This window comes from Trichosurus vulpecula, chromosome 3 (assembly GCF_011100635.1).
Source record: "Trichosurus vulpecula isolate mTriVul1 chromosome 3, mTriVul1.pri, whole genome shotgun sequence".
Lineage (NCBI taxonomy): Eukaryota > Metazoa > Chordata > Mammalia > Diprotodontia > Phalangeridae > Trichosurus > Trichosurus vulpecula.
The window spans coordinates 271,205,999-271,219,163 of record NC_050575.1 but is presented as its reverse complement, the minus strand read 5'-3'; the positions used below and the strand labels follow the sequence as shown (position 1 = coordinate 271,219,163).

At 38.0% G+C, this 13,165-nt stretch overlaps 1 protein-coding gene across 2 annotated transcripts in view; it reads left to right on the top strand.

Moving 5' to 3' along the window:
- Positions 1–1,015: 1,015 nt before the first annotated feature.
- The window catches only part of SEL1L2 (SEL1L2 adaptor subunit of ERAD E3 ligase), a 185,121-nt gene continuing 172,971 nt past the window's right edge, over positions 1,016–13,165 (top strand). The window contains exon 1 of one of the 2 annotated variants that reach the window (XM_036751561.1): positions 1,016–1,158. In XM_036751561.1, coding sequence (XP_036607456.1) covers positions 1,101–1,158 — 58 coding nt within the window. In that variant the 5' untranslated portion in view covers positions 1,016–1,100. The remainder of the gene's footprint in view (positions 1,159–13,165) is intronic. The other variant, XM_036751560.1, reaches the window with a different exon arrangement.

Below are 13,165 nucleotides of genomic sequence, written 5' to 3'. Positions count from 1 at the left end.
TTCTTCACAACATGGCTAACATGGAAATATGTTTTGTATAGTTGCACATGTATAATCTATATCAAATCTCTTGCCTTCTCAGGGAGGGAGGAGAGAGGGAGAGAATCTGGAAGTCAAAATTCAAAATGTGAATTTTAATTGTTTTTACATGTAATTGGAAAAAAAAATTTAAATTTTAAAAATCAGAGAATACGAGTCTAAAAAAGAATAGTGCTGTACTTGCACTAAATATATATACATATATGATGTGTAGATACATATATATGGTATGTATATATATACATAAACATCTATATTCATTTTTTATTTCTGTTCCCTAAGGGCACCCTAATGCTGGCTAAAATGTCCAGCTGACTGTCAGGCAAAGTTATTTTTGGCTTTGACTTCATTATCCTTTGTTCTAGGGACATTTTAGCAAATGAGCAACTTATAGAAGAGGATAAAAGTTTCCATGTAGAGAAGAGTAGGAAGGACACAATCTACTCTCCTTGTCTCAAAACTTGGATAGGATGGATTGCAGGGTGTGTTCAGATCACAATATCATGGGGTCCTAGATTTTGAACGGGAAAGGGGCTTTAAAGGGCATTCAATTTAACCTTTCCACTCAATTCACAGATAAGTAAGACCCAGAGAGGTTAAGTGATTTCCCTAAGGTCACACAAAGTAGTTTAATGATTTGAAACCAAGTCTTCTGACTCCAGCATGTCCAGTGTTCTTTGTTTTTTTCCCAGCTTTTACTGATGGTAAACATCCCTTTTTTAAAAAACAGGAATTTCCATTAGCTAATGGAAACCAGGTTAATGGAAGCACTGGGGTCTGGATATACAGGGCATCACTCACAAGACAATTCCTACCTTTGACCCTTCTACCCAATACAGCCAGAGGAGCAGCAAGGTAATGGCTGCCTCACACCCAAGCAGCAGCTTTGATTCCAGGTTGAGAGTACCTTCCTGGCATCCCATTGGCCCAGAAGGTAGGAAATGGTTGCTTAGCAACATGCCTAGACCCCACAGACTTGGGGAGGAAAAACCTGTGGGCCAGTCTCTTGTCTGCCTGCCTGTGCTATTGGAAGGAGGAAGAGCAGTAGGGGTCAAGGGAAGATGAAGCTTCTGTTCCTGTTGATAGAGTTGTGGATGATTCTTGAGGTCACAGTAAAAAGTAGGTTCTTAACTCCTTACTTGGAGCTCTCATTGATTATGGTCCTGTCTGTAACTGTAGCACTAAGATGGGTGGAGGTTAGACCACAAAACTAAAAATCAATATATTGCAATTAACTCCTTTCTTGGAAGGGAACAAGAAAAAGTAAGAATAATGGACAAGGAGGTGACACTCATTCTCAGCAATAAATAGGGCAGTAACAACATCAGTGGAAAAACCTTAAAATAGGGGAATAAGGAGAGAAGACCTTAAGAAGAGTATTATAGAATGGAGGGGGAAAGCTTAGGCCAGGTTAGTAAGTTTAGTTAGGACTTTAGGAACATAAACATTAAGAAGCAGAGACCCAAAATCCCAAGGACAAAATCTGGGAGAGAAAGGGTGAAAAAATATGGCAGACTTAGGGACACATATGGGTCCATATGTATATTTTTCATTAGGCTAACCCAAAACACAACAATTCTTCTGACTTCAATTTAAAAGTTTCCTGAAAAATTCCTGTCTTCAAAAAATCAGTTTCTTTCTCCAATCTTATTTCCCACTTTTTTTAACAATTCAATTCTATTCAATAAGACTTCAGGTAATTTCCCCAACTCCAAATGAAGAGAGCCATCCCTAGGGCACAGCACATGAGGGTAATCTAAGCTAAATATTTGTAGGACTCCAGAATAGGCAGATAAGCAAAGGTACTGATGGTGGAGAAATAGGTAAGTCTGTCAAATGGTACTAAAAAAAGTCCCAGGCCATAAGAATTAACCCATGTAATCCCCTCATCATTCTCAAAACAAAATAGTTGTTACTGCCCTTCATCATTACCATACATTAAAAAATCATATTGTACTTTTATGACTTCACTTCAAAAGTGCCATTGACAGATATTTACCTGATTTTACTTATGTAACAATTGGACTCCTGAAGTCTCAGAGAACTCTGGCTCTGGAGTCTTTTGCTACTTTTCCTAGTTCTAATGTGACATTTTGGGGGGTAGTCAATTGTACAAATCATAGACTAAGCCCCCCTGCAATATAACACTTTATTACCGGACCAGATCACCGATCCAATAGTATTATATAAAAAAGCAATGTAAGTAATAGGAGAAAATCAAACAATAGAAAGATTCTTTGCCCCTTATACAAATGGTTGCAAATAATTGTAATACTATTTGAGGTGGTGTATGGGATAAAAATCTCCTAGAAAAAAAAATTCTAAGGAAATGAGAAAATCATACCTCAGTGGATAGAGGGGAGAAATGGTCAGTCACTTCCCTTTTTTCAGCTTGTTCTCAGTGGCCAGTATAGAGATCTGTTAACCTCAAAGCAGACTCAACTCTATTTAATCCTCTTGGCTTGGCTCCAGGATCATTAGGATTCTAAAGCTCCTGGGTTCAAGGACACCACATCCACTTACATCAGTCTACCTATTCCTTTGTTTCCCTACTGTGACCAAATTCTAGAACTTACCTTTATCTCATCAAATCAATTGAACATTTATAGTGCTGGGGATATGGGATTAATAAAACAATTCCTATTCATAGGGAGCTTACATTCTAATAAAGACAACAAGTGCATATATAGAAGATATATAAGAAATAAATATAAAGTTAATACATATGTTATATAGATGCACATGCATTAGATAGATAGATAGATAGATAGATAGATAGATAGATAGATAGAAGTGAAGTTAAGTAAAAGTTATTTTGAAAGGTAGGGCATTAGCATTTGGGGGATCAGAAAAGACTTAATGTAGAACGAGGATGGTGTTGAAGTTGTATCTTAAAGGAAGAGAGAGACTCTATGGAAAAAGTGCATTCCAGGTACGGTGAAGGCCAGTACAAAACAAGAAGACTAGAGATAGAGCATCCTGTGTAAGAAACACAGAGAAGGGTCAGGTTGGTGAGATTATAGAATATCAGAGAGGGATAATGTCCAATGAGGCTTCCATAATAAATGAGGGCCAAGTTGGGAAGGGATTTAAGCTAAGCAAAGTAGTTTGTGCTTAAGCATAGATACCATAGAAGCCCCTGGAGTTTGCTAAGGAGAGGAATCACATAACAGATCTATTCTTAAGGAACATTACTTTGAAAATAGTGTATAGGAGGGAACAAAATGGTGAGAGACTTTAAGCATGGAGTTGCATTAGGAGGTTTTTGCAATAACATAAGTGAGAGGTGATAAGGGGCTGAATTAATATGGCAGGTAGAAAGACAAGATCAAATAGGATACTGTGGAGGAAGAAATGGCACATTTTGGCAACTAGTGAGATATGTGGAATGAAGGAGATTGAGGAGTCAAAGATAATGACAAGGTTACCAACCTGGGAGACTGAAAAGATGGTGGTGTCTTTGACAGAAATAGGAAATCTTGGAAGAGGAGATTGATTAGGGTGAAGGATAATGAGTTCATTTTTGGATATGTGAAGATTGAGATGTATCTGGGATATCAGTTTTGAAATCTCCAATAAGCAAATAGGTGATCTGGAAATGAAGCTCAGGAGAGAGACTGGGGCTGGATGTACAAATCTGTAAGTTATCTGTACAGAGATAGTTAAACCTATGGAAGCTAAAAAGGTTACTGAGAGTATAGAGGAAGCAGAGTAAAGAACCTTGGAGAACTTCTGATTAGGAATTCTGATATGAATGATGAACCAGTAAAGGAGATGAAGAAGCAATTATCAGACAGGGAGGAGAACCAGGACAGCGTAGTGTCATAACAACTCACAGAGGAGAGAATATCTAGGAAGAGTAGGTAACCAACAGTGCCAACTGCAGCATTTAGGTTAAAAGGATGAAGATTGAGGCAAATTCATCACTTTTTTGGCAAAAAAGTTCATTTGGTAACTTCGAAGATAAGATAGCAGTTTCAATTAAGTGATAACATCAAATGCCAAATTGCCAGAGTTTGAGGAGTTAGTGAGATGAGAGGAAGTGAAGTTAATGAATGCTCAAAGCTTTTTCAAGGTTAGCTGAGAAAGAAAGGAAAGATATAGAATGATAGCTTGAGGAGATGGTAGGGTCTAATAAAGGGGTTTTTTGTTGTTAATTTTGTTTTTTGTTTTTTTAGGATGGGGGAGGTTTGGTCGTATTTGAAGGTAGTAGGAAAAGAACCAATAGAAGGGGCAGAAGTTGACAATCTGAGGGGGGATGATTGAAGATACAATCTTCTGGAGAAGGGATGGAATACACATATAGAGAGGCTGGCCTCATCGCAGAGAAAGGTCACCTTTGTCAGAGACTGGAAGAAAGGAGGAGAGAGTGGGAGATGATTTTAAGGAGTTTTTAGTCGTTAAACATTTATTAAGTGCCTAATATATGCCAAGCACTGTGCTAAATGTTGGGGATTCAAAGAAAGGCAAAAAATGACCATTGCCCTTGAGGAGTTCATAATCTAATGGGGGAAACAAGAAGAGAACAGTAGAATAGGGAGTTCACATTGAATAGCCTCTATTTTTTCAGTAAAGTGCAAGGTAAGATCCCCACTGAGAAAGATGGAGGAGGAAGTATGAGGGATTTGAGCAAGGAAGAGAAGGTTTGGAAATGATTTTGTGGGTATGGAGATAAGGAATCAATTATGGAAGATTAAAAGACTGCCTTAATGATGTGAGAACTCCCCTGAGGTTGGATAATATGAATTTGTAATGTACCCAGTCAGCTTGGTCATGAGACTTCTTTCAGTCATCTGGATCTCAGGAATACATTTGGACTCCTTGGACATGCAACCCAAGTACTTTTTCATGCCTATATTTTTCTTCCTTTTTCTTTACTCCATAGCTGCCCCATCCCTTTTTCTTCTTTTTCCCAATTTGGCACTGTCTGACACAGTACTCATAATTAGAAATACTATCTATTGGATATCCAACATATTGGAAGTTTCTCCAGTGAACAGAAGCTCCTCTGCCTCATCACTATGGGTAGAAAGTTATCACGGAGAATTCTCAATTAGGAAAGCTTTCCCTATTATATTTGCATGGAAATAATAGAAGAGAAGGAGCAAGGTATGATTTGCCATCCCCTCTCCCTTACATCCTCAATGGAGGACTAGCCCCTTTGTGAAGGCTTGCCAAGCCCTTTTTATGGCTGCTCATCCATCTCTTATGTCTACCTGGCTCTCAACTCTCTATGACTCCAAGAAGCTGTAGCATGTGCAGTGGCCACACCACAGTAGCTCTTCTCAGCAGATGGGCTAAACCAAGTTGAGAGTAACCAATGAGCTGAGCTCAGACTTGTTGGTGAGTTAGGGTGTGTCTACCCCAAGCATGTGAAGACTTCCCTGGGTGGAATGGGCAGATGAACACAATTTGTTCCAAAGGCCATGGAGGCTGCTGAAGCAGGCACTGTGGAGTGCATAGAGCTTGGTCAGATATCAAAGATGCCAAGGTTATCCACTGCATCCTGGACCACTAACAGTTGTCCTGACTTTTGTCTTAGCACTGGACTTCAGTGACTCTAGCAGAGAATGAGGCGGACAACTTTGTGCAACTCTGCCTCATTTAAATCCATTCACAAGCAAGTCAAGACATCATCCTGTGATATTATTGGTCCTCTTCAAAAACAAAGGGCAAACAACAACATCCAACATTCTAGAGAAAGCTCTGAGTATGTTATGGAAGAAAGAATGGTCCTAGGGAAAGTCATTGGGTCTCTTTTTCCTTTTGGTAAATCATTAGCCTTGTTTAGAAGTAATATTTAAGATTCCATGACAATAGGAAATACTGACCTTTTTCTATACAACCGTTATTGGTTAGAAATATTAGAAAATCATATTAAATTTGGGCTTTTTTCCTACCATCCTATAAACTCTGCTAAAATGAGAGAATAGAAAACAAAAAAAACAGAGAAAATATTGTGAAAAGGTATGCACATGGACTTAAGGAGTTATTCTATGTGTTTTCTACCAATTATTTTAAAAATGCCAAATTAAAGAATATGGGGGAAAAACCCAAGCCTGTCCCTAATTATCATCATCTTGTATATGGGTTCTACTCTTGACCCTGGTTGATAACCTGCAAAGAAAATTATCCCAGGAGAAGGGATCTAAATTACTAGTTGACACTGTCTTTCGCCATGCTGGGTTCTGCCTCTCTAACAGTTCCAGAGTTCTCCCTCTTTGATCAGGAATAATAACAGCTCATATTTTCAAGCAATTTAAGGTTTGCAAGGCATTCTCACAGCAAACCCAGAAGGCAAGCAATCTAGATAATACTATTCTCTTTCTGTATGAGGAAACTGAGATCCAACTAGGTTCAATCAAATTCAAGAGGCATTTAATATTAAGTGCCTGAGCATAGCACTGCCCTAGCTGCTGGGATACATAGACAAATATAAAAAGGTTTCTGCCCACAAGCAGCTTTGGCTCCACTGAAGGAAGGCTATAATGTATTCACAAGTACGCAGTTTATCAAAAGGTAAAGTTGTAAAGTTGACAATAATCTTTTCAAGCAATCTTGGTCTTCTTTATTTTCTTTCTCTTCTGGTTCCCTACTTTTTGTCCTCAGAATTAGACAGTCCATTGTCTAGAGCAGACTAAATGTAGCTCATTGTTGGTCTTTAGAAAACAAATTAGGCTAGCTCTAAATAGTGTTTCAGGTTTTTCTAGATAATATTTCTGCAACCCTTATCTCTAGGTACAGAAAACTCTAGTCAAAATAGATACACCCCTCAATCTCTCCTGGGGCTATCTTCTCCATTTTTGTCCTCAGATTCAAGTAGTCTTCCCTCCCAGCTACTCAAACAAAAATGATCCTTGGCCTTCTCCAAGAAATTCTCAGCCCACTCATATCCCCCCCCCCATAGCTTTTAGACCTTCTGCCCCAACTTTCCACATCTTTCCCCTTTTTCTCGGTGATCTTGAGGCTCTAACATGAGAATCATTCTCTTGCCTTTTGACCCATCCTTTCTGTCCTGATGGATTTGAAGCAATTTCTCTAGCCACTTATAGGATGGGAACTTGTTTATAATTGGCTTATTTTTCCTATGGCCTTAGTTTGGCATCCAAATCCCCTCTTTTCTAGAGACCGTGAAACTCTGTCTTAATATAGACTAAAATATCCTCTAGTAAGCCTAGTTCTTTCCATGTTGCTAGCAACTGGCATAGCATCTTCTTTGGCTCTGAATTTCTCATTCTGTTCAAAATCTTGTTCAACCTGATAGTAACTCTCTCACTAGGTTCCTAATTTATTGGTAGGATGGCAACGGACACACTCTAGACCAAATACCAATAGACGCTTTCTGTTGGCCTTTTCTCCCTTAGTCCATAGACCCAACTTATTTTTTCTTAACCCACAAAAATCTTGGTTTCATGGCTCATCTGCCTCCCCTAGGGATTTACTTTTTAAACCTCTAGGTTTTAAAATTTAAAACAACTACTTGGCATACCTCAACTCAAAAGGTAAAGTATGTCTCTATTTTATTAATATTCTATAGGGAAACTGGGATTTTTCATAATGTATAGCAGTCAGTTGGCAAGCATTTATTAAGCACTTATTATGTGCCAGGCTCTCCTCGGTTTGCCTGAAAGCAAACAGGCTTTGTTGCTGACAGATCTGGTCACAGACAGTGTAGTACAGAGAGAAGAAAGCATTGGATTGGGAGTCAGAGGGCATGGTTCAAATTCCACCTTTATCATCTATTACGCGTATGACTTTGGGCTATCATTTGATAACTTTTCTGGGTCTCATATGTTAGATGAGAGGGTTGGACTAGATGGCCTCCAAGGTCTCTTTCAGCTCCAATCCTTTGTGATAATAAAAAAAAGGAAATAGGGCAAGATGTGTAGAGAACAACGACCTTTGATTTCTTCCTGCCTTTGCTTTTGGATCAAATTCTTGTATGTTAAACCAGAGAGGAGCTTGGGAATATAAAATCCTAAATTACTGTGTTATCTGTAACCAAGGGCTACGATCTCCATTAGAGTTGACAGTTATCTGTAATAAAGGATTTTGATCTCCATAGAAATTGAAAAATTAAAAAAAAAAGTCAGCCTGTGAGCATTCTGCCTGACTTTTGTTCTCTAGCTAGGATGGCTGTGACTAAATTGCTATGAGCCTGTCTTGACCAGTCTACGGTCTAACACCACTGTACCAAATCAAACTGGTGATCAAGACAAGTGTAGAATAGGAGAGACTTTATCCATCTCAGAATGATGGAAAATGTTACACAGAAAAGAAAGGAAAAGACAAGTATTCATTTAGAGTTTAGGGACAGATTTGAGACTCTTTCTAAAGGGGAGAGAGTTGGATGATCTGAGGAACAAGAAGTCGTTTGTCCTCCAAAGAATGAGATAGATTGTCCTCCAAAGAATGAGCCACAAAAGCTATCAGGTGAAAGATCATCCAGGAAGAAGAAAGAAAAGAAGAGTAGTAGCTGGTGATTCCCTGCTCAGGCAGCTATCTTTCATTTTGAAAAAGGGCCCAGACTGCCCAACCTACATTCTCTGAACTCCACCCCTTCCTTTCCAATTCCACTCCCCCAGCCACATTTCCACTACATTTTTTGCATTGTCTTCCCATGTTTGAATGTAAATACCTTGAAAGAAGAGGCTATAATATTTTGTTCTTTGTATTTGTATTCCTATTGCTTAGCATGGTGACTGGAACATAGAAATCACTTGATAAATGCTTGTTGACTTGAGATGGCTTGTATGGCCCTGAAGTTATGAGACTAAGAGTATATAGCAGGGAGCAAAGTCCAACAGAGACTTCATGCTCTGTAGCAACCAAAGCAATACTCAGCTGAGACTGCATGCCCAGTAGTCACCACAAGTCTACCATAGTAATAATCCCAGTGGAATTGCCATTAGACCATCAGAACAATTGATTAGTGGGTAAGCCATTACCAGAATACCAATAGGGACCAGTAGAGCAACAAGCCTAATAAAGGTTTGATAAGCAGCAAAAAAAGCCATGAGGGCAGTACAGGGTGTTCCTAAAGTCTGGACATATAGGCAAAAATGCATATTTTCAAGAAATGAAATGATTGAAATTTTCAACAACATTTTATTTAATTGGAATATTAACAAATAACATCTTCAATATGATTTCCATCATTTGTGATGGAAAGGTTGATACATTTTGCAAGATTTACGTGAACTTGATGCAATAACTCAGTAACTCCACATTGCAATCAATTTTAGCACATTCACTCTTGGAATATGAGTATGAAATCATATGATGTTGTTTGAATTTGAAGATGTTATTTGTTAATATTCCAATTAAATAAAATGTTGTTGAAAGTTTCAATCATTTCATTTCTTGAAAATAGGTATTTTTGCCTATGTGTCCAGACTTTAGGAACACCCTGTATAGTGACATTGCCAGAAAATACTGGTTTTCACAGAGTGTTAGAGATGTGAGTTGGTGCTGTACACCTGTGCCCTGCTCATGCACATCCCCCATCCATGTGGCATTCATTATGTCTATTCACATTTATTCTCCCAAAAAATGGCATGTGCATTTGTGGAAAAGTGTTCCCTAGACTTATGGAGAAAATATTCTATTATTCCTTTCCTTACTATGCTATTTCATCAAATGATTTTGCTTTGAACCAATGCAGTACTGGATAACTACAGAAAATGAAAAGATGGGAGTTTGGGGGGGACACGGTTTTGAGTGAATGTTGATTCAGAGTACCCTGAACCCAGGTACTCTGGTACCATAATACGGTACTATAGGAACCATAATTCTCTAAATCTGGGCACTAGATTATGCCAGTACCTGGGCTCTCTACTATTAGGTTTTGTTTTTTCCTTTTATTTATAGTGTGATTCCCATTTTGAATTGTCTCAAACTCTAACTAGAAGAACTGAAAGTCTACTGCTTTTGTCTTCCCCTGCCCACTCACCCTTATGCCAGCCTTCCTTTCAAGTTGAAAGGAGCAAGTTCCTCATCAATCTCCTATTAGTTCAAAGTCAGGCAGCTGTTGCCTAGTAACAATGTCTGGGCCCCTACCAGGCCTAGAGAGGGGAAGTAGAAAGGCCAGAGCATGTAACACAGGAGGAAGAGCCATAGCAATATCAGCAGGCATTGTCCTACCACTTAAGAGAAGCTCCTGCTACAATACTAATAGGATCTTGAATGATCTTTGGAGTCAGAGTAAAATGTGGGTGGCTCTCACCTTTCTCTGCTTCCTTGAACTTCTTTTATTTTTACAACTGTAGGAAGTAGGGAGATAAAGAAATGAAAATACACTCAAGGTCTCTTCTGAAGCACATTTCCTTGGAAAGGATTAGAAAAAGAAGAGGAATGATGATAGAAACAATACTATTAAGAAGCAGCATGATAACTGTGGGATACTTGGGGAAGTAAATTATAAATCCAGTTAGATCCAATCCAATCTAACAAAGATTTATTAAGCAACTACTATGTGCAAGGCACCAAGAAATGTGCTGGGGGATACAATGACAAAATGAAAAAAAGTCTCTGCTCTAAAAGAATGCATATTGATTTCCTCTATTTTGCAACTGTCCTTTTCATTTCATGCCTCCTAGGGTACTTAATCAACCTCTTTTTGTTTTGTTTAATTTTTACTAGCCTTTAAATCCATCCTGTAACAATATCCAAGTCCACCATAGATTGGAGAGAGAGGATGAGAAAAGTGTTTCTTCTCTCCTACCTCTTATTCTGACTGTTCCTAGTTATTCCCTTCCCTCCATTTAATCTTAAAAAATTCAGGTATTTTTAGTTGGCTTTCTCCTCCATTATTTATACTGGGTTCCTGCCCTATTCAACAATCCTAGGGTCACATGTGCTATTTTCCTGTCCATATTTTCCTATACCACTGGCCCCAATATTTTTCCTTTGCCCACAACCTTTCAGAAAAGGGAGAGGTTTGTGAGTATATATATGTATATATATATATATATATATATATATATATATATATATATATATATATATATATATATATGTGTGTGTGTGTGTGTGTGTTATATATATTTAATATATATGTAGGTACATTGTATGTGCAGGTACATATGTATATGTAGATCACAACTCATAAATGCTTTGTTATTAAATTCTAGAAAATTGTTTGAGACATACAAAAGCCAAATGATTTGCTCAGCATCTCATAGCTAATAAATTTCAGAGGCAGAATTTAGATCCAGATCTTCTTGGTTCCAAGCCTCCTGCTTTATCCACTATACTATATTGCTTTTCTAGAGAAATAAGGTTAGATAAGTGGAATAGGGTCATGTTATAGACCAAGATCAAGGATTTTAGGCTTGATTTAGTAGAAAACAGGTTTGGGCAAGTAAATGATATGAAAAAATTAGTACTTTATAGAATCACAAAAATCTCAGAGTTGGAAGGGACCTCAGAGGCCATCTCACTTGGAACTTTCCGGTTTGTCAATGTCCTTCCTAATATGTGGTGGCCAGAACTTTTCCAAGCATGATCTGGCCAGGGAAATTGAACAGGGCCATCACCTCTTTCATTCTGAGCATGATTCCTCTCAGTGCAACCTAAGATTATATTAGGTTTTCTGCTTGCCATATCTTACCACTAATGTAGTTCAATCACCCAATAAACATTTATTAAGTACCTACTATGTGCCAGGCACTGTGCTAAGCACTGGGTTGCAGAAAGAGGAAGAAGATAGTCTGTGCCCTTAAGGAGCTTGCAATCTAAAGAAGTCTGAAGTTCACCAAAGTCCCTAAATGTTTTCCAGATTTCTTTCTGGTTATTCCATTCCCCCTTTTGTGGTTGTAAAATTGATTTTCACCCAAGTGTAGGATTTTATATATCTACTAAATTCCATCTGATGAGATCTGATCCAATATTCTAGCCTACCGGAATTTGATAATATGCTATCCATGCCTTTATCCAAAGAACTGATTAAAAATGTTGACTAGCACAAGAAGGCCCAGGACACTCCAGCAGAGACCTTCCAAACTAACATACAGCCATTAAAGTCCACTCACTATATGGGATCGTTCAAGAATTTCTGAATCTACCTACATATAATTGAATGTAGAATGGCTGTGAGGTGGAGTTGGAAGGAGCTAGAGTCTGAGGAAAACTAAAAGGCTTTTAGAATAATATGGGTTAGAGGAGATAAAGCTACAGAACAGAGTAGCAGCAATGGAAACAAGGAGGTAAGAAGGGATATGAAACATTTTGAAGGAAAAATTGAGATCATTTTTGATTGGTTGGATAAATGGGGATAGAAAGAGTTATGAGTCAAAGATGATTCAAAGGTTTTGAGCCTGGATAACTTGGGAACTCATAGTTCCATTGACAGTTACAAGAAAATTATGTGAAAGAGATGGCTTGTGTGGGAGTAGGAGATAATAAATTTGGTTTGGGATCTGTTGAGTTTGAGGTGATGGAAGAAATATCCAAAGAACAACTCACTTAACCAGTCAGCTTCTACTCCTACCTGTATAATATCACTGTCAGTAACAGCTAACCAATTGATTTAAATCCTTTTCTTCCTTTGCCCCAAATAGCTACCCCAATTTATTTTTTTTCTACTTCCATTAGCCATCCAACTAGTTCCTAATCCATTCTATTGTATTAGTTTCTAATCTTATCTCTCCACTTACTACTCAGGAATAATATGACATACTTTATCAAAAGTATTGCCAAAAATCTAGGTATAACCACAGCATTACCTTCATCAGCAACTTTAATAATCTTGTCAAAAAAAGGAAATGAGGTTAGTTTGGAATATCTGTACTTGATTCTCTTTGTAACCATTTATTCCCTTTCTAGATATTCGATCTTCTCTGTAATCATTCATTCTGGAATTTTCCCAAGAATTGAAATCAGGCTCACTGGCATGTAGTTTGCAAACTCTGTTCTCTTTCATTTTTTGGAAATCATGATAGCTTTTACCTTTCACATTTTCTGTGATCTTTCAAATATCACTGACTCAGTGGCTCAGCAGTCACATCTTGCCTATCTGTCGGGGACCAAGGAAAAAGTTCATCTGGGCCAAGTGTCTTGAATTCATCAAGAACAACCAAGTGTTCTCTTACTATCTCTTTAATGATCTTGGGTATCAACTCCTTGT